This window comes from Danio rerio, chromosome 2 (genome assembly GCF_052040795.2).
Source record: "Danio rerio strain M-AB ecotype USA chromosome 2, GRCz13ab, whole genome shotgun sequence".
NCBI lineage: Eukaryota > Metazoa > Chordata > Actinopteri > Cypriniformes > Danionidae > Danio > Danio rerio.
Genome location: NC_141022.1, coordinates 61,804,399 through 61,819,185, shown reverse-complemented (window position 1 = coordinate 61,819,185; position 14,787 = coordinate 61,804,399). Strand labels below are relative to the sequence as shown.

Genomic DNA, 14,787 nt, shown 5'->3' with positions numbered 1-14,787 from the left:
GATTTATGAGGACATGCCTTATGTGTTTGTAATTGCTTAAAGTGTGTTAAAATGCTTGATATCATACTTAATGGGGACTTTGAGGTGAGGTAGGGCATATAATAAGCATTTCTGACTCTTTAAATACATTACTCCTATGTACAGTCCTCATAAACCACAAGTACTAACTTTTGTGTTTGTGTGTGTGTGTGTGGGGGGGGGGGGGGGTTGTATGTTTGAGTGTGTATGTGATGTGTTTGTAATAATGGCATGGGTATGACCTTGTTGTACTCTATTAAGATGGTTTTTGAGGACATGCCTTTTGTGTTGTAATTGCTTAAAAGTGAGTTTAAAAAGTGGACTTTGAGGTTTAGTAGACTATATAATAAGTTTTTTTTTTACTTTTTAAATGCATTATGCCTATGAAGAGTCCTCAAACTACCAGTACAAACTTGTGTGTGTATGTGATGTGTTTGCACTGGTTTTAGTGGTTTACAAGGAATAAATATATTGTTTATAATAATGACGTGAGCTTGACCTAGTTGTACTCTATTAAGATGGTTTATGAGGACATGTATTGTGTGTTTGCAATTGCTTAAAGTGTGTTAAAAATGTTTGAAATCATATTTAGTTGGGACTTTGAGGTGTGGTAGACCATATAATATGCATCTTTTACTGTTTAAATACATTACTCCTATTGAGAGTCCTCATAAACCACAAGTACCAACTTGTGTGTTTGATTTTATGTTTAAGTGTGTGTGTGAGGTGTTTGTACTGGTTTTAGTGGTTAACATGGTTTACAAGGACTAGATATATTGTGTATAATAATGACACTGCTATGGCCTAGTTTTCCTCTATCAAAATGGTTTATGAGGACATGCCTTGTGTGTTTGTAATTGCATAAAAATGCTTAAAATCATACCTAATGGGGACTTTGAGATAAGGTAGGCCGTATAATAAGCATTTCTGACTCTTTAAATAGATTACGCCTATGTACAGTCCTCATAAACCACAAGTACTAACTTGTGTGTGTGTGTGTGGGGAGGGGTTGTATGTTTGAGTGTGTATATGATGTGTTTGTACTGGTTCAGTGGTTTACAAGGACTGAATATAATGTGTATAATAATGGCATGGGTATAACCTTGTTGTACTCTATGGTTTATGAGGACATGCCTTGTGTGTTTGTAATTGCTTAAAGTGTGTTAAAAATGCTTGATATCATACTTAATGGGGACTTTGAGGTGAGGTAGGCCATATAATAGCATTTTTTTACTCTTTTAATACATTATGCCTATGGAGAGTCCTCATAAACCACCTATATTATTTGTGTGTGTGGTGTGGGGCATTTTATGTTTTGAGTTTTACTGTTTAAATACATTACGTCTATGTAGAGTCCTCATAAACCACAAGTACTAACTTGTGTGTTGTGGGAGGGGGGGGGGGTTGTTGTTCTGAAAGAGTTGTGTAATGTAAGCAGTGAGGCATGTGTGTTTTTACTCTTGTAAACACGTTCTCTGTGAGATTTGGACATTCAGCCAAACACCAGCGGCTCTTCTGCTCTGCTATTTTTAGCTGTGGCCGAAGCCCTTTCTCTGTTTCTCCAAACCTCTGCACGTCATACATACAGTGTGTGTCTGTGTGTGTGTTCATGATGACAATCTCAGCTCCACCAAAGCCTCCTCCATCTGCTTTTCTCCTGTCAGACTCGTGTGTGGGCCACTCATCAAATACAGACAGCCTTTCATCTTTTTCAAAAAATTTTCATTTCGGTTTTTAGAAAAAAATCGTCAGAATGTATAAAGGATTTTTTTAGGTAGCTATGGAGTTCCTATGGTGTTGCTAAGCTGTTGCTGTGGAGTTGCTAGGGTGTTGCTATAGAGTTCCTATGATGCTGCTAAGCTGTTGCTATGGAGTTGCTATGTTTTTTTTATTGAGTTTCTAAGATGTTGCTATGGAGTTCCTATGATGTTGCTAGGGTGTTGCTATGGAGTTCTTATGGTGTTGCTAAGCTGTTGCTGTATAGTTGCTAGGGTGTTGTTATAGAGTTCTTATGATGCTGCTAGGCTGTTGCTATGGAGTTGCTATGTTTTTTATTGAGTTTCTAAGATGTTGCTATGGAGTTCCTATGATGTTGCTAGGGTGTTGCTATAAAGTACATATGTTACTGCTAGACTGTTGCTATAGCATTGCTATAGAATTGATGTTGACTTCCTATGATGCTGCTAGGCTGTTGCCATGGAGTTGCTATGTTTTTTTATTGAGTTTCTAAGATGTTGCTATGGAGTTCCTGTGATGTTGCTAGGGTGTTGCTATAAAGTACATATGTTACTGCTAGACTGTTGCTATAGCATTGCTATAGAATTGATGTTGACTTCCAATGATGCTGCTAGGCTGTTGCGATGGAGTTGCTATGGTTTTGTGATTGAGTTTTTAAGATGTTGCTATGGAGTTCCTATGATGTTGCTAGGGTGTTGCTATAAAGTACATATGTTACTGCTAGACTGTTGCTATAGTATTGATATTGACTTCTCATGATGTTGCTAGGGTGTTGCTATGGAGTACATATATTATTGCTAGGCTGTTGCTATGGAGTCCCTATGATGTTGCTAGGGTGTTGCTATGAAATAGATATGTTACTGCTAGGCTGTTGCTATAGAGTTCCTATGATGTTGCTAGGGTGTTGCTATGGAGTACATATGTTACTGCTAGACTGTTGCTATAGCATTGCTATAGTATTGATATTGACTTCCTATGATGTTGCTAGGGTGTTGCTATCGAGTACATATGTTGCTGCTAAACTGTTGCTATGGAGTTGCTATGGTATTGCTATAGAGTTCCTATCATGTTGCTATGGAGTACATATGTTACTGCTAGGCTGTTGCTATAGAATTGCTATAATATTAATATTGACTTCCTATAATGTTGCTAGGGTGTTGCTATTGAGTACATATGTTACTGCTAGGCTGTTGCTATGAAGTGGCTATAGTAATGCTATGGAGTTTCTATAATGTTGCTGGGGTGTTGGTATGGAGTACACATGTCACTACTAGACTGTTGCTATGGAGTTGCTACAGTATTGCTATGGATTTCCTATGATGTTGCTAGGGTGTTGCTATGGAGTTCCTAGAGGGTTGCTAGGCTGTTGCTTTATAGTTCCTATGATGTTGCAATGGAGTTATTAGGATGTTGCTAGGCTGTTGCTATACAGTTTCTAAGATTTTGCCATCGAGTTCCTATGATGTTGCCAAGGTGTTGCTATGGAGTTCCTAGGCTGTTGCTATACAGTTTCTAAGATTTTGCCATCGAGTTCCTATGATGTTGCCAAGGTGTTGCTATGGAGTTCCTAGGCTGTTGCTATACAGTTTCTAAGATTTTGCCATCGAGTTCCTATGATGTTGCCAAGGTGTTGCTATGGAGTTCTTATGATGTTGCTAGGGTGTTGCTATAGATTTTCTAGGGTGTTGCTAGGCTGTTGCTACAGATATATAGCAGATATATATATATATATATATATATATATATATATATATATATATATATATATATATATATATCTGTTTGTCGCAGATAAAGCAACCGACTGTTGCTTTAGAGTTGCTAGGGTGTTGCTATGGAGACCTTGGATATTTCTAGGGTGTTGCAATGGAGTTCCTATCATATTGTTAGGCTGTTGCTATGGAGTTGCTAGGGTGTTGCTATTGAGTTTCTATGGTGTTGTTAGGCTGTCGCTAATGAGTTGCTAGGGTGTTGCTATTGAGTTGCTATGGTGTTGTTATGAAGTTCCTAGTGTGTTGATAGGATGTTGCTATAGAGATGACAAGGTGTTGCTAGGGAGTTCATAGGAGGCTGCTAGGCTGTTGCTGTAGAGTTGCTATTTAGTTTCTATGATGCTGCTAGGGTGTTGCTGTTATTTTGTTAGGGTTTTGCTGTGAAGTTGCTAGGGTGTTGATATAATGTTGGTATGGAGTTGCGTCAGTATTGCTATTGAGTTCCTATGCAGTTGCTATCAAGTTCCTTGGGTCTTGCTAGACTGTTGTTATGGAGTTGCTAGGGTATTGCTATGGGATTGCTGCAGATGTTGTGTGTGGTCACTGGGTTGTTTTATGGCCTGATGAGTGTGTGTGATGCATTTGTCAGTGAGATGGTGTGTGTGTTTTACAGCCGTGTGCTGAAGTGTATCGTCTGCTGAATCAGGCTTTCGGTAGCAGGGCTGTAAATGACAGACAGATGCATCCGTGCTGAATGGCAGAGGAATAAATGGTCATGTTTTCTCTGGTTGACGTGTGTGTGTGTGTGTGTGTGTGTGTCGAGCTCTAGTGATGCCATTAGCTGAACACACACCGCATGATGATGATCCTGTCAATCAAAGAGCTGATACTCCATAAATCAGCAGACCAGCAGCTGACAACACATATAAGATATATGTGTGTGTGTTTGGTTTGTGCTTGTTTTTGTGACATATCAGGACACAAATGCGTATGATCACATGGGTAATACAAAGAGATGGTTAATTACAATTTTAAAGGCATATAAATCATACAGAGTTGTTTTAAAACGGATTAGGTGTAGGGTTGGAAAGGACAATAGAAAATACACTTTGTAAAGTATAAAAACCCATGAAATGTTCCCTAAATTTACAAAAGCAAACGCACACACTGGCCACTTTATTAGGTATACCTGTCTAACTGCTTGTTAATGAACATTTCTAATCACCCAATCCCATGGCTGCAGCTCAATGCATTTAGGCATGTAGACATGGTCAAGACAATCTGCTGCAGTTAAAAGCGAGCATCAGAATGGGGAAGAAAGGGGATTTAATTGACTTTGAACGTGGCATGGTTGTTGGTGCCAGACGGATTGCTCTGAGTATTTCAGAAACTGCTGATCTACTGGGATTTTCACGCACAACCATCTCTAGGGTTTACAGAGGATGCTCCGACAAAGAGAAAATATCCAGTGAGCTGCAGTTCTGTGGGCGCAAATGCCTTGTTGATGATGTCAGAGGAGAATGGCCAGACTGTTTCCAGCTGATAGAAAGGCAACAGTAACTCAAATAAGCACTCGCTACAACCGAGCTCTGCAGAAGAGCATCTCTGAACACACAACACATCCATGTCACGTTACGGGATTAAACAGGAACAAAAAGGTGCGTATTCAAGTGCAGATTTATTTACAGTGTGCATCAAACAGAAAAACAAGGTGTCCAAAGTACGTACAAACAACAAAACAAGAAACATAAATCAGAGACAAGGCTCAAAACTCGGTATACCAGACTTACTAGATCGAGGAGACAAGAAAGACAAACGACGCAGCAACAAACAGAGGTGAAATGGTTGAATAAATAGTCCAGGAAATCAATGGTAAACAGACACAGCTGTGATGGCAGATCAGTGTACGTGGACCGGATGTAATGCGCGTGGTATGTATGGACTTGTAGTTTTTGGTCGCTGTAGTTCACTCTCAGTGTCCGTTGAACTACAGCGCTCTCAGGTGGTCACTGACAGTCATGACACTCCAACCTTGAGGCGGATGGGCTACAGCAGCAGAAGAGCACACCGGGTGCCGCTCCTGTCAGCTAAGAACAGGAAACTGAGGCTACAATTCACACAGACTCACCAAAACTGGACAATAGAAGATTGGAGAAACGTTGCTGCTCTGATGAGTCTCCATTTCTGCTCACACATTCGGATGCTCGGCTCACAATTTGGCCTCAACAACATGAAAGCATGGATCATCCTGCCTTGTATCAGCGGTTCAGGCTGGTGGTGGTGGTGTAATGGTGTGGGGGAGATTTTCTTTGGGTCCATTAGTACCAATTGAGCATCAACGCCACAGCCTACCTGAGTATTGCTGCTGACCATGTCCATCCCTTTATGAGCACAGTGTCTCCATCTTCTGATGGCTACTTCCAGCAGGATAACGCACCACGTCATAAAGATAAACATGGTTTCTTGAACATGACAATTAGTTCACTGTACTCAAATGGTCACCACAGTCACCAGATCTCAATCCAATAGAGCACCTTAGGGATGTGGTGGAACGGGAGATTCACATCATGGATGCTGAATCTACGCCACAAAGGATTAAGGCAGATTTGAAGTCAAAAGAGGGTTCAACCCAGTACTAGTAAGGTGTACCTAATAAAGTGGCCGGTGAGTGTATGTCCAGATTTAGCTACACTTGTTTGGACTCAATTGTCTTCTCTTATATCTTATATGGTGAGAAACCAAATCGACCCATTAATGATGACATTTCACTGCTCCTCACTAATTAAAAGTGCCTCCAAATCAGCCAGAAGATGTGTTTATTAGCATCAGATGATGTGCAGTTGTTTCTCTAAGGGTTGTTATCATTAACTGATAGAAAAACAACGGATCTACTCACTATGATCTGTGCGTTGGTCTGAATGTGAATGTGTGCGCATTGACATGTTGGTCATTGTATAAATTGTGTTAAACACATCTAGTTTGCAGCACTGCAGTCTTGTTTCCCACAATGCAGCTCATCTGACCTTCTCTTCCAGCCTGACGAATGAAGCATGAGGAGTTACAGCAGTGCCGTTTAAATATGTCCTTCTGTCACACTCAGGTTTATTGCTATTAAAGGGATAGTTCACACTTAAACATCATACCTGTCATCATTTACTCCCCCTTTACTTGTTCCAGACTTGTTTGGCTTGTTTTCTTCTGTTGAGCATGAAAGAAGTTATTCAGAACAAGCTGAAAAACTATTTAATTAATTAAAGGTGCCATATACTCTATTAGTTTAATAGGTGTTCTCTGATATCTACATAGTAGGTTTATAAGTCAAAAAGCTCTCCAGAATTGCTTTTATTAGCTCATTTATTGCTCCATTAAATACACAGAATCAGAAGGTCCATGATTGACCATATATGGCTCATGTCTGGAATATTAATGAGCTCCGTTCTGATTTGCTGCTCTTAAAGACATGTACGCTGAACATTGACACATATAAACTCTATCAGAGTTTTTTCCTCATTAGATCTGGTGTGGATAAAGGATGAATTAAAATTAACCTTTACAAAAAGAGTGGTTGTAGGAGCCATACATTGTATTTTGGCTATTGGCCACAAGGTGTCAGTAGGAGACTATATAACTGTGGCTTCACTGCATGGAGTAAGACAGTGTTGGTAGGAAGCACACAGTTTTTGACCGTCTTGTCTCATAACTGAGTGTAATTCGACTCAACTTAAGGTAACAGAGAAGTGTGCATATAGATTAAGAAAAGTGATTAAGTAATTCTGTTGATTGGAAGTTGATTGGAAAATAAAGATGTTTTTATTTGCATCTATTTGCCTACGGACTCTGACTTAACGCGTACAAAACTTGCTTGCTCTACCAACAATAGCGCCAATGGAACACCGCTACCGTGGTAGAGATGTATCGTGTTATATGTTAAAGCTACAGTCAAAGAAAACACAGCCAGGAATTAATATCAGCCTCTGCATGAACAGTTGAGCTGAGGGATCCGACACGATTCAGCATCTACATGTGTTTGTTGAAACCTACACATCAAATTTCATAATAAACAAGATCAATTAACCAAAGATGTAATTAAACAAACCTCATGCCTCTTCAGAGTCAAGATTAATAAATGTATAATCTGTATATCCTGCATTTTGCGACCTGAGGCGGGTTGGAAACACGTCTTGTGCTGTCGTTGCCCAGTAATGCACAGAAAACAATTTTGTGCTCGCGTTTTTAAAACAAGAGTCCCACATGCAAAGTAATTTTTAAGCATATATTTTACTTATTAAGAGAGGAAAATGATCGTTGTCTTACTAGAAAAAGTTGTTGCTTATCAAATGCAGCCTGAGACTTGCATATTAATGATCTCACAGCTTTTTTTTTTTATGAAATCAGAGCGTGATTTACATTTAGTCCTTTAGCAGATGCTTTTATCCAGAGCGACTTACAAATGAGGACAAGGAAGCAACTTACACAACTATAAGAGTAACAATGAATAAGTGCTGTAGGCGAGTTTTAGGTGTGTAAAGTGTAAGAAGCAAAACATTAGTCATTTTATTTATTTATTTTTTGTAGTACAGTTAGTGGTGGAGCCAGAGAGGGAATTGCAGATTAGGAAGGGAAGTGGAGACTAAATAGTTGAGTTTTTAGTGGTTTCTTGAAGACAGCGAGTGACTCTGCCGTTCTGATGCAGTTAGGGAGTTCATTCCACCAACTGGGCAGATTGAATGCGAGAGTTCAGGAAAGTGATTTCTTCCCTCTTTGGGATGGAACCACGAGGCGACGTTCATTCACAGAACGCAAGTTTCTGGAGGGCACATACATCTGCAGAAGTGAGAGCAGATAAGAAGGAGCAAAGCCAGAAGTCGCTTTGTAGGCAAACATTAGAGCTTTGAATTTGATGCGAGCAGCAACTGGCAGCCAGTGCAAACGGATGAGCAGCGGAGTGACATGTGCTCTTTTAGGTTCATTAAAGACCACTCGTGCTGCTGCGTTCTGGAGCAGCTGAAGAGGTTTGATAGAGTTAGCTGGAAGCCCGGCTAGTAGAGAGTTGCAATAGTCCAGTCTGGAGAGAACAAGAGTGCGAATCTGCACGATCGAGCAGTTCTAGAGATGTGGTCAGAGAAGTTTAGTTGGTCATTAGTTCAGTTCTCATTAAGTTTAGTTCTCATTAACTTCCGGCTGCAACCGTATCTGATCTAGCAACAAGCGCTTTTAACACATGTGGAATTTACATGAGAACGAGGAAACAGTGGTGTCTGAGGCTCACAGTATTATCCTTTTTTTCATACTATGGATGTCAATGGTTACAGGTTTTCAGCATTCTTCAAAATATCATCTTTTGAGAAACAACCTCAAGCAGGTTTAGGACCACTTGAGGGAGAGTAAATAGTGAGTAAATGTACATTTTTGGGTGAACTTGTGTGGGTTTAACTGTAATATAGAGATTATATGAAACTTGAAAGATTCTAGTAAAATGGAAAATAATTGAAAAACAAAAAATAATAAAAAAAAATTGATAATGGTATAAAAAATGTAGAAATTTGCTGGAATTTTTGGAAATATTCAATTTTAATGTGGTGATAGTGGTCGCAGTGAAGTAGGAAATGTTCCCCTGTTTCCACCTCTCTGTGTGAACTGAATGAACACTGTCTCTGTTCTGGTGGTCTCCATCTCTGTCTGTGTCTTTCTGTGTCATCCTGTAGCCAGACAGTAATCACTTAAACTGTATTTTGTTAATGTTTTTCTTAATTTATTTTATACATTAATATGTCTCTCTCTCTCTCTCTGTCTCTCTCTTGAATACAGAACATACATGTAACTACATTAATGTCTCTGTTTGTGTGCAGGAGTGTAGAGTGACACGGCGGGGGCTCATGGCGTCCTCATGGGCCGTGAGTCGTCTCTGTGTGCTGGGTCTGCTCCTGGCGCTGGCGGCTCCTTCATGTTCTGGATGTCCGCCCCGCTGTGACTGCGCCGCTCAGCTGCGCTCTGTGTCCTGCCAGCGGCGGCGTCTATCCGCCGTCCCCGAGGGCGTCCCCACAGAGACCCGCCTGCTGGACCTGAGCCGGAACCGCCTGCGCTGGGTGGCTGCCGGAGACCTGGCCCCGTACCCACGGCTGGAGGAACTGGACCTGAGTGAGAACCTGATCTCCACGCTGGAGCCCAACGCCTTCGCCAACCTGCAGGCCCTGCGCACGCTGAGACTCCGGGCAAACCAGCTCAAACTGGTGCCCATGGGAGCCTTCGCTCGCCTCACCAACCTCACCACACTGGACCTGAGTGAGAACCGGATCGTCATCCTGCTGGACTTCACCTTTCAGGATCTGCGCAGCCTCAAGAACCTGGAGGTCAGTCACATCATACTAAAAATCTGGATGCCAACATGGGCTGGGCGATATTGCAAAAAAATGAACATCAGTCAGTATCGATAATTATTGAATATTTTTTAACAATACATTTAGGAATATTAGGATTTTTTTATTTATTTAACCACTTTATTGTAATTTACCAACAATACAAAGGTAAATAGTTGTAATAGTCATAAATAAATAAATAAAAACATATATCTGATCTGTTTATAATAAAATAAACAGAAGTGTTAAAGAGACTCAAACTTGAGGAACTACCTGCAACCCAGACTCATTCTGAAAACGTAGTCCCGTGGACGTTTCTGGAGACTGCGAAATACGTCCCGTGAGGTACGTATTTGTGCAGTTTTGGTTTTCGCGAATTCGCGAGAAGCCGCTGTGTGCGCTTTTTCGTATCTCGAATGCCTCTCGTGAGTGCCGTTCACGCCCGCGCTGTTCTTGCATCAACCCACCAGAGGGCGCTGTCTGACTGACTGAATGATTGACTGTGCGACCGGCCTGGAGGGGGGCTGACCCACTCGCCTCCTTTCCTAAACCCAACCAATTTTACCGATTGACCCGCCCGCCCACTCACTTCTCTAAACCCGAGCAACAATTTAGAAAAGCCGTCTAGAAAAAGAAAAGCCCTCGTCTGATTTTTTTACCACGTTTTCGAATTTCACCACGTTCTCACCTTGTTATGAACTCGTTCACTTTATTTTTTGAATTCTGTTTTTGTCTTACCTGATTTCTGGAACCGCTCTTCCCTGGACTCGAACCCGGTTGCCGTGTTCAACTCCTCCTCTCTTCATCTGAAGTCTGTCGATGTATACAATGAGCTGACTGGACAAACTGGTTGCGCCGGGAAAGCCCTCCACACGGAGGAGAGTGGTCAGCCGATAAGCGCGAAAGTAAACAGCGTCATACCGCCACGTAGCGTTCGCTTTAAAAAAAATTAAATGCAGCCATACATACCTCCCAGGACGTATTTCGCTGTCTCCAGAAACATCCACGGGACTATGTTTTCAGAATGAACCTGGGTTGACTAAATGTTACAAAGTGTGCAATGATAAAGGTAGATCAACATCTGTGAGCTGTAAATAATAATACAGTTAGGGTTATGCCGATAGATGATCGCCGATGGCCAACAAACTTCACGGTGCTGAGCTGGCATCTGGACAAACTGGACAGACCTTTTCATTCCCGGTTGCTTTGCGCTCGTCCTGTCTTGTTGATATGATTATATGTGTTGCTGCGGAGACATGTTAATGCGCGCAGCTGTCAATCAATATTGGTGGGCGGGGGGACTGCACTCCTATGTCAAGTTGGGGTCGATCTGAAAACCGCTCCAATTGGTCCACCATTTTTATGTTGTTAATTTTAAAAAAAAAAGGACTGTGTGTGTTTATTTCACCCCAATATGACAGTATATACACTATACTTACACACATATCTGTCCAAACAGCTTTAAAAGTTGATTTTTCACCATAGGTGCGCTTTAAATTATTTTGAGTTATACATTGCAATTATATATTATCTTTGTTAAACTATTTTTTTTCTAACCTGACAATTTATACCTTTGTCAATTTATATGAAAATTAGGGATGCACCGATATGGATTTTTTGGCCGATACCGATAACCGATAATTCTTCAGACTTGGAGGCCGATAGCCGATATGTATAGGCCGATAATTATAAATATTTTAAATTGTTATATTTTTTATACAGCAAACTTCATAAAAGATTAAACTGCTCTTATGAACTAAATAGTCTATACTCAAAGCAAAAAAAGCTATAACTTCAAAATTGCAAGGTGATTATAGACCTATATTCACCATTTCACATAAATCAGCATGCAAAAAATTATTTCCTTTTCTTCATAGCAAATTAGCATGCAAGTTGATTATTGCATAAAAATAATAGTTTAAATAACAAAATGGTATTTAATTAACAAGCAAATTAAATATATTTAAATAAGATGAAAATGAAAGCACTAAGGACTGAAACCAGCTCAAACGGTCATGAATAAAACATGTTACAGTGATGTACACATGTACAAATATGTCATGTCTGAAAAAGCCTTTATCAGAGGTGTTTTGACAGTTTAGAGCCACCGTACAAGCAAACAGCTAAATACAGAGAGTACGTTTAGAAAATGCGGCACAGATTCATCCTATTTGGCGTTTTGACATGTCACATGTAGGTGCTGCTTGTCAATCAGACAACGCTTCTGCGCTCGTTCTTGCTGTTAATCGCGGGAAAATGATCGATGAAAAGTTTATGATAAACCGCTGAGAGTTTTACTCAACTGTAGAGGCAGAGTTGCCATCAGAGTCAGATTTACATACAAAACCTGCATTTAGCTGACTTTATGACATACACAGAGCAGAATATAAAGACAGAATGAGCGGCTAGTTATGAGCCCCTTTGACTGGACTCACCTCTCTCACCTCTCCCCCGTGCTACAGAGTGTGTGTGTGCGTGCGGTGACAGCTCTCACGCGAGCTCGTTATAATCAATATGAGTATACCGATCGAACTGAATACAATCTTACATTAACAACTCATGACCAGCAACGCGTTGATAATAACTATTAATCAGATTACAAACAACCGTTATGTTTACACATGTTGTAAAATGTGCGGGTCCTTCAACGGGACTGGGCTGCGGTTTGGGGTGTGTGTGAGACAGAGGGAGGGAGAAAAGACGAGCCTTTTTTTTGCAATGAGACCATTTTCTGTGATGTTCCCTTTTTGGTGACTTATTTGTTGTATCACACGGAAAGTAATAAATAATTTGGACCAAGTTACATGTATCCTCTTTCATTCACCAGCTGCAACGAAAAGAGTTCACCCCAAAACTAATATTATTCGGCCCTGGAGTAATAAGTGAATCTCCCCTGATATCTCTTAACAAAACAAAGAGACATAGCAGGAAAGGTTTACACATGTAATATTTTTCCTAAGGCGATTTAAAGCAAAATACACAATGACACTCAATCAAACACATCTACAATGATAAGGAACATGTTTACTTACTGACTTATTAACGCACAGCAATGCCACGTAAAGAAAGAACGGACTATGAAGGAATAAACAGTGTGGGAGAGATCCATTATAGTGCACTGAACAAGTCTGAATATGTTCCGCCCATGCGAGCGCGACACGCAGGTCTGTACAATTACGTAATTTATCGGCTTAAATATATCGGCCTAATTATGACATCCGATCGATAATGATAATCTTAAAAATAGCGTTTATCGGCCGATAACGATATAGGCACCGATATATCGTGCATCCCTAATGAAAATGTTTAAAATAAAAACAAAACAAGGAAGACACTAACACTAATGGCGCTTTTTCACAAGACTGATGCATTTAACAGTCATCATAATCTTAAATCCTAAATAAGTTTTTAACATTTAGATTTATTTTTCTTTAACTTATGCTCATTTACGTGCATTTATATATGTATTATATTATATTATCTTTGCATTAAATTACATGTGTGTAATGCAGTGTGTATGGCAGCAGGACAATCTGACATGATTCTCTCTTCTGGCTGCCGTTATCAGTCTCACACTATTGTTTTCCTCTTTCTGAAAGTCTTGATAACACCACCCTGGAGTTTTTCTGTTAGTATTTCAGCAAATAGGATTTGTAATTATCCCCATTCACTGCACTCTTAGATTACCAACTATGATGACTCTCAGTCCTTTCGAAAGGGGTCCATAATGATTCTGTGTGTGCTCAATATTTGTGTCTGCAGGTTGGAGACAATGATCTGGTCTATATCTCCCACAAGGCGTTCTCAGGTCTGCTGTCTCTTGAGGATCTGACCATGGCGCGGTGTAACCTGACCTCCATCTCGGGCCAGACTCTGTCGTACCTGCGTGGGCTGGTGACCCTCCGCCTGCGCCACCTCAGCATCTCCACCCTGGAGGAGCAGAACTTCCGGAAGCTGACGGCGCTGCGGGGCCTGGAGATCCACGACTGGCCCTTTCTGGAGTTCATCTCCCCGCTCAGCTTCCAGGGACTCAATCTGTCCTGGCTTTTCATCACCAACACCAACATCACATCCGTGCCATCTGCTTCTTTCCGAAATCTGGCTTACCTGACGGCTCTGAACCTGTCCTACAACCCCATCAGCACGCTGGAGTCCTGGGCCTTCAGAGACCTCATCAGGCCTGTGCACTTTTACATTTACATTACTGCTGTATTTACACTACCTGACAAAAGTCTTGATGCCTATCTGAGTTTTAGGAACAACATATAATTACTTGACTTCTAGTTGATCATTTGGTATTAGAAGTGTCTTATATGAAAGACAAAGGCCTCTAGATTATGCTTATTTGAGCACAATGAAATATGATCATGCCTTGATTTTTAATGATTTCATTAGGACAGTAAGGTCTGACTCTGCTTAGACTAAAGTCTCATCACTGAACAGAAATAATGTCCAGTATAGAATATAAAGTCCTGCTGCAGTGGAGACGGAATGAGCATTGTAGCAAAGGATTGGTCAACATTTAAAGGTGTGATATGTTAGGCATAAAGTAGATCCGAGAGGTTGTATCTAAGAATAAAGGCAGGTTTGTTCCACACAAAAAAAAAAACATCATCAGACCTGTGCACTTTTACATTACTCCTGCATTTATATTGCTTAGTTCCCGGATGAGTCTGTGTTATTCAGCGGGCGTTATCTGGGAATAACATACCTTGGAATGTCACCAATCAGAATTGAGTTTTCAAGACAGCTGTGCAGTACGTCTAGGTGTTTGTTTGTACAGATTGTATCACAGGGCTGTCTGGAATACTTGATATAGATAAGTCGGTCAAAACATCTAAAAGTATTTAACGTTAGGGCTAAAGTACATGGTTGTTATCTTAGAATAAAGCCCAACATGTTTATCAGCAGGCCGATATGAATTGTAGCACTGTTGTGTAAGGCCGTACTCACACTAGGTACAG

The 14,787-nt window shown here is 40.6% G+C and overlaps 1 protein-coding gene across 4 annotated transcripts in view; it reads left to right on the top strand.

Moving 5' to 3' along the window:
- Positions 1-14,787, top strand: part of lingo3b (leucine rich repeat and Ig domain containing 3b) — a 644,601-nt gene that overhangs the window by 617,330 nt on the left and 12,484 nt on the right. The window contains exons 2-3 of one of the 4 annotated variants that reach the window (XR_015479165.1): positions 9,317-9,817; positions 13,586-14,190. Coding sequence is in view for 2 of the 4 variants with exons in the window: in XM_087241701.1 (XP_087097827.1) it covers positions 9,344-9,817; positions 13,586-14,001 (890 nt within the window). In the remaining 2 variants the exon portion in view is untranslated. Of the gene's footprint in view, positions 1-8,546; positions 9,818-13,585; positions 14,191-14,787 lie in introns of all 4 variants that reach the window. The other 3 variants (XR_015479166.1, XM_087241701.1, XM_087241700.1) reach the window with 3 other exon arrangements.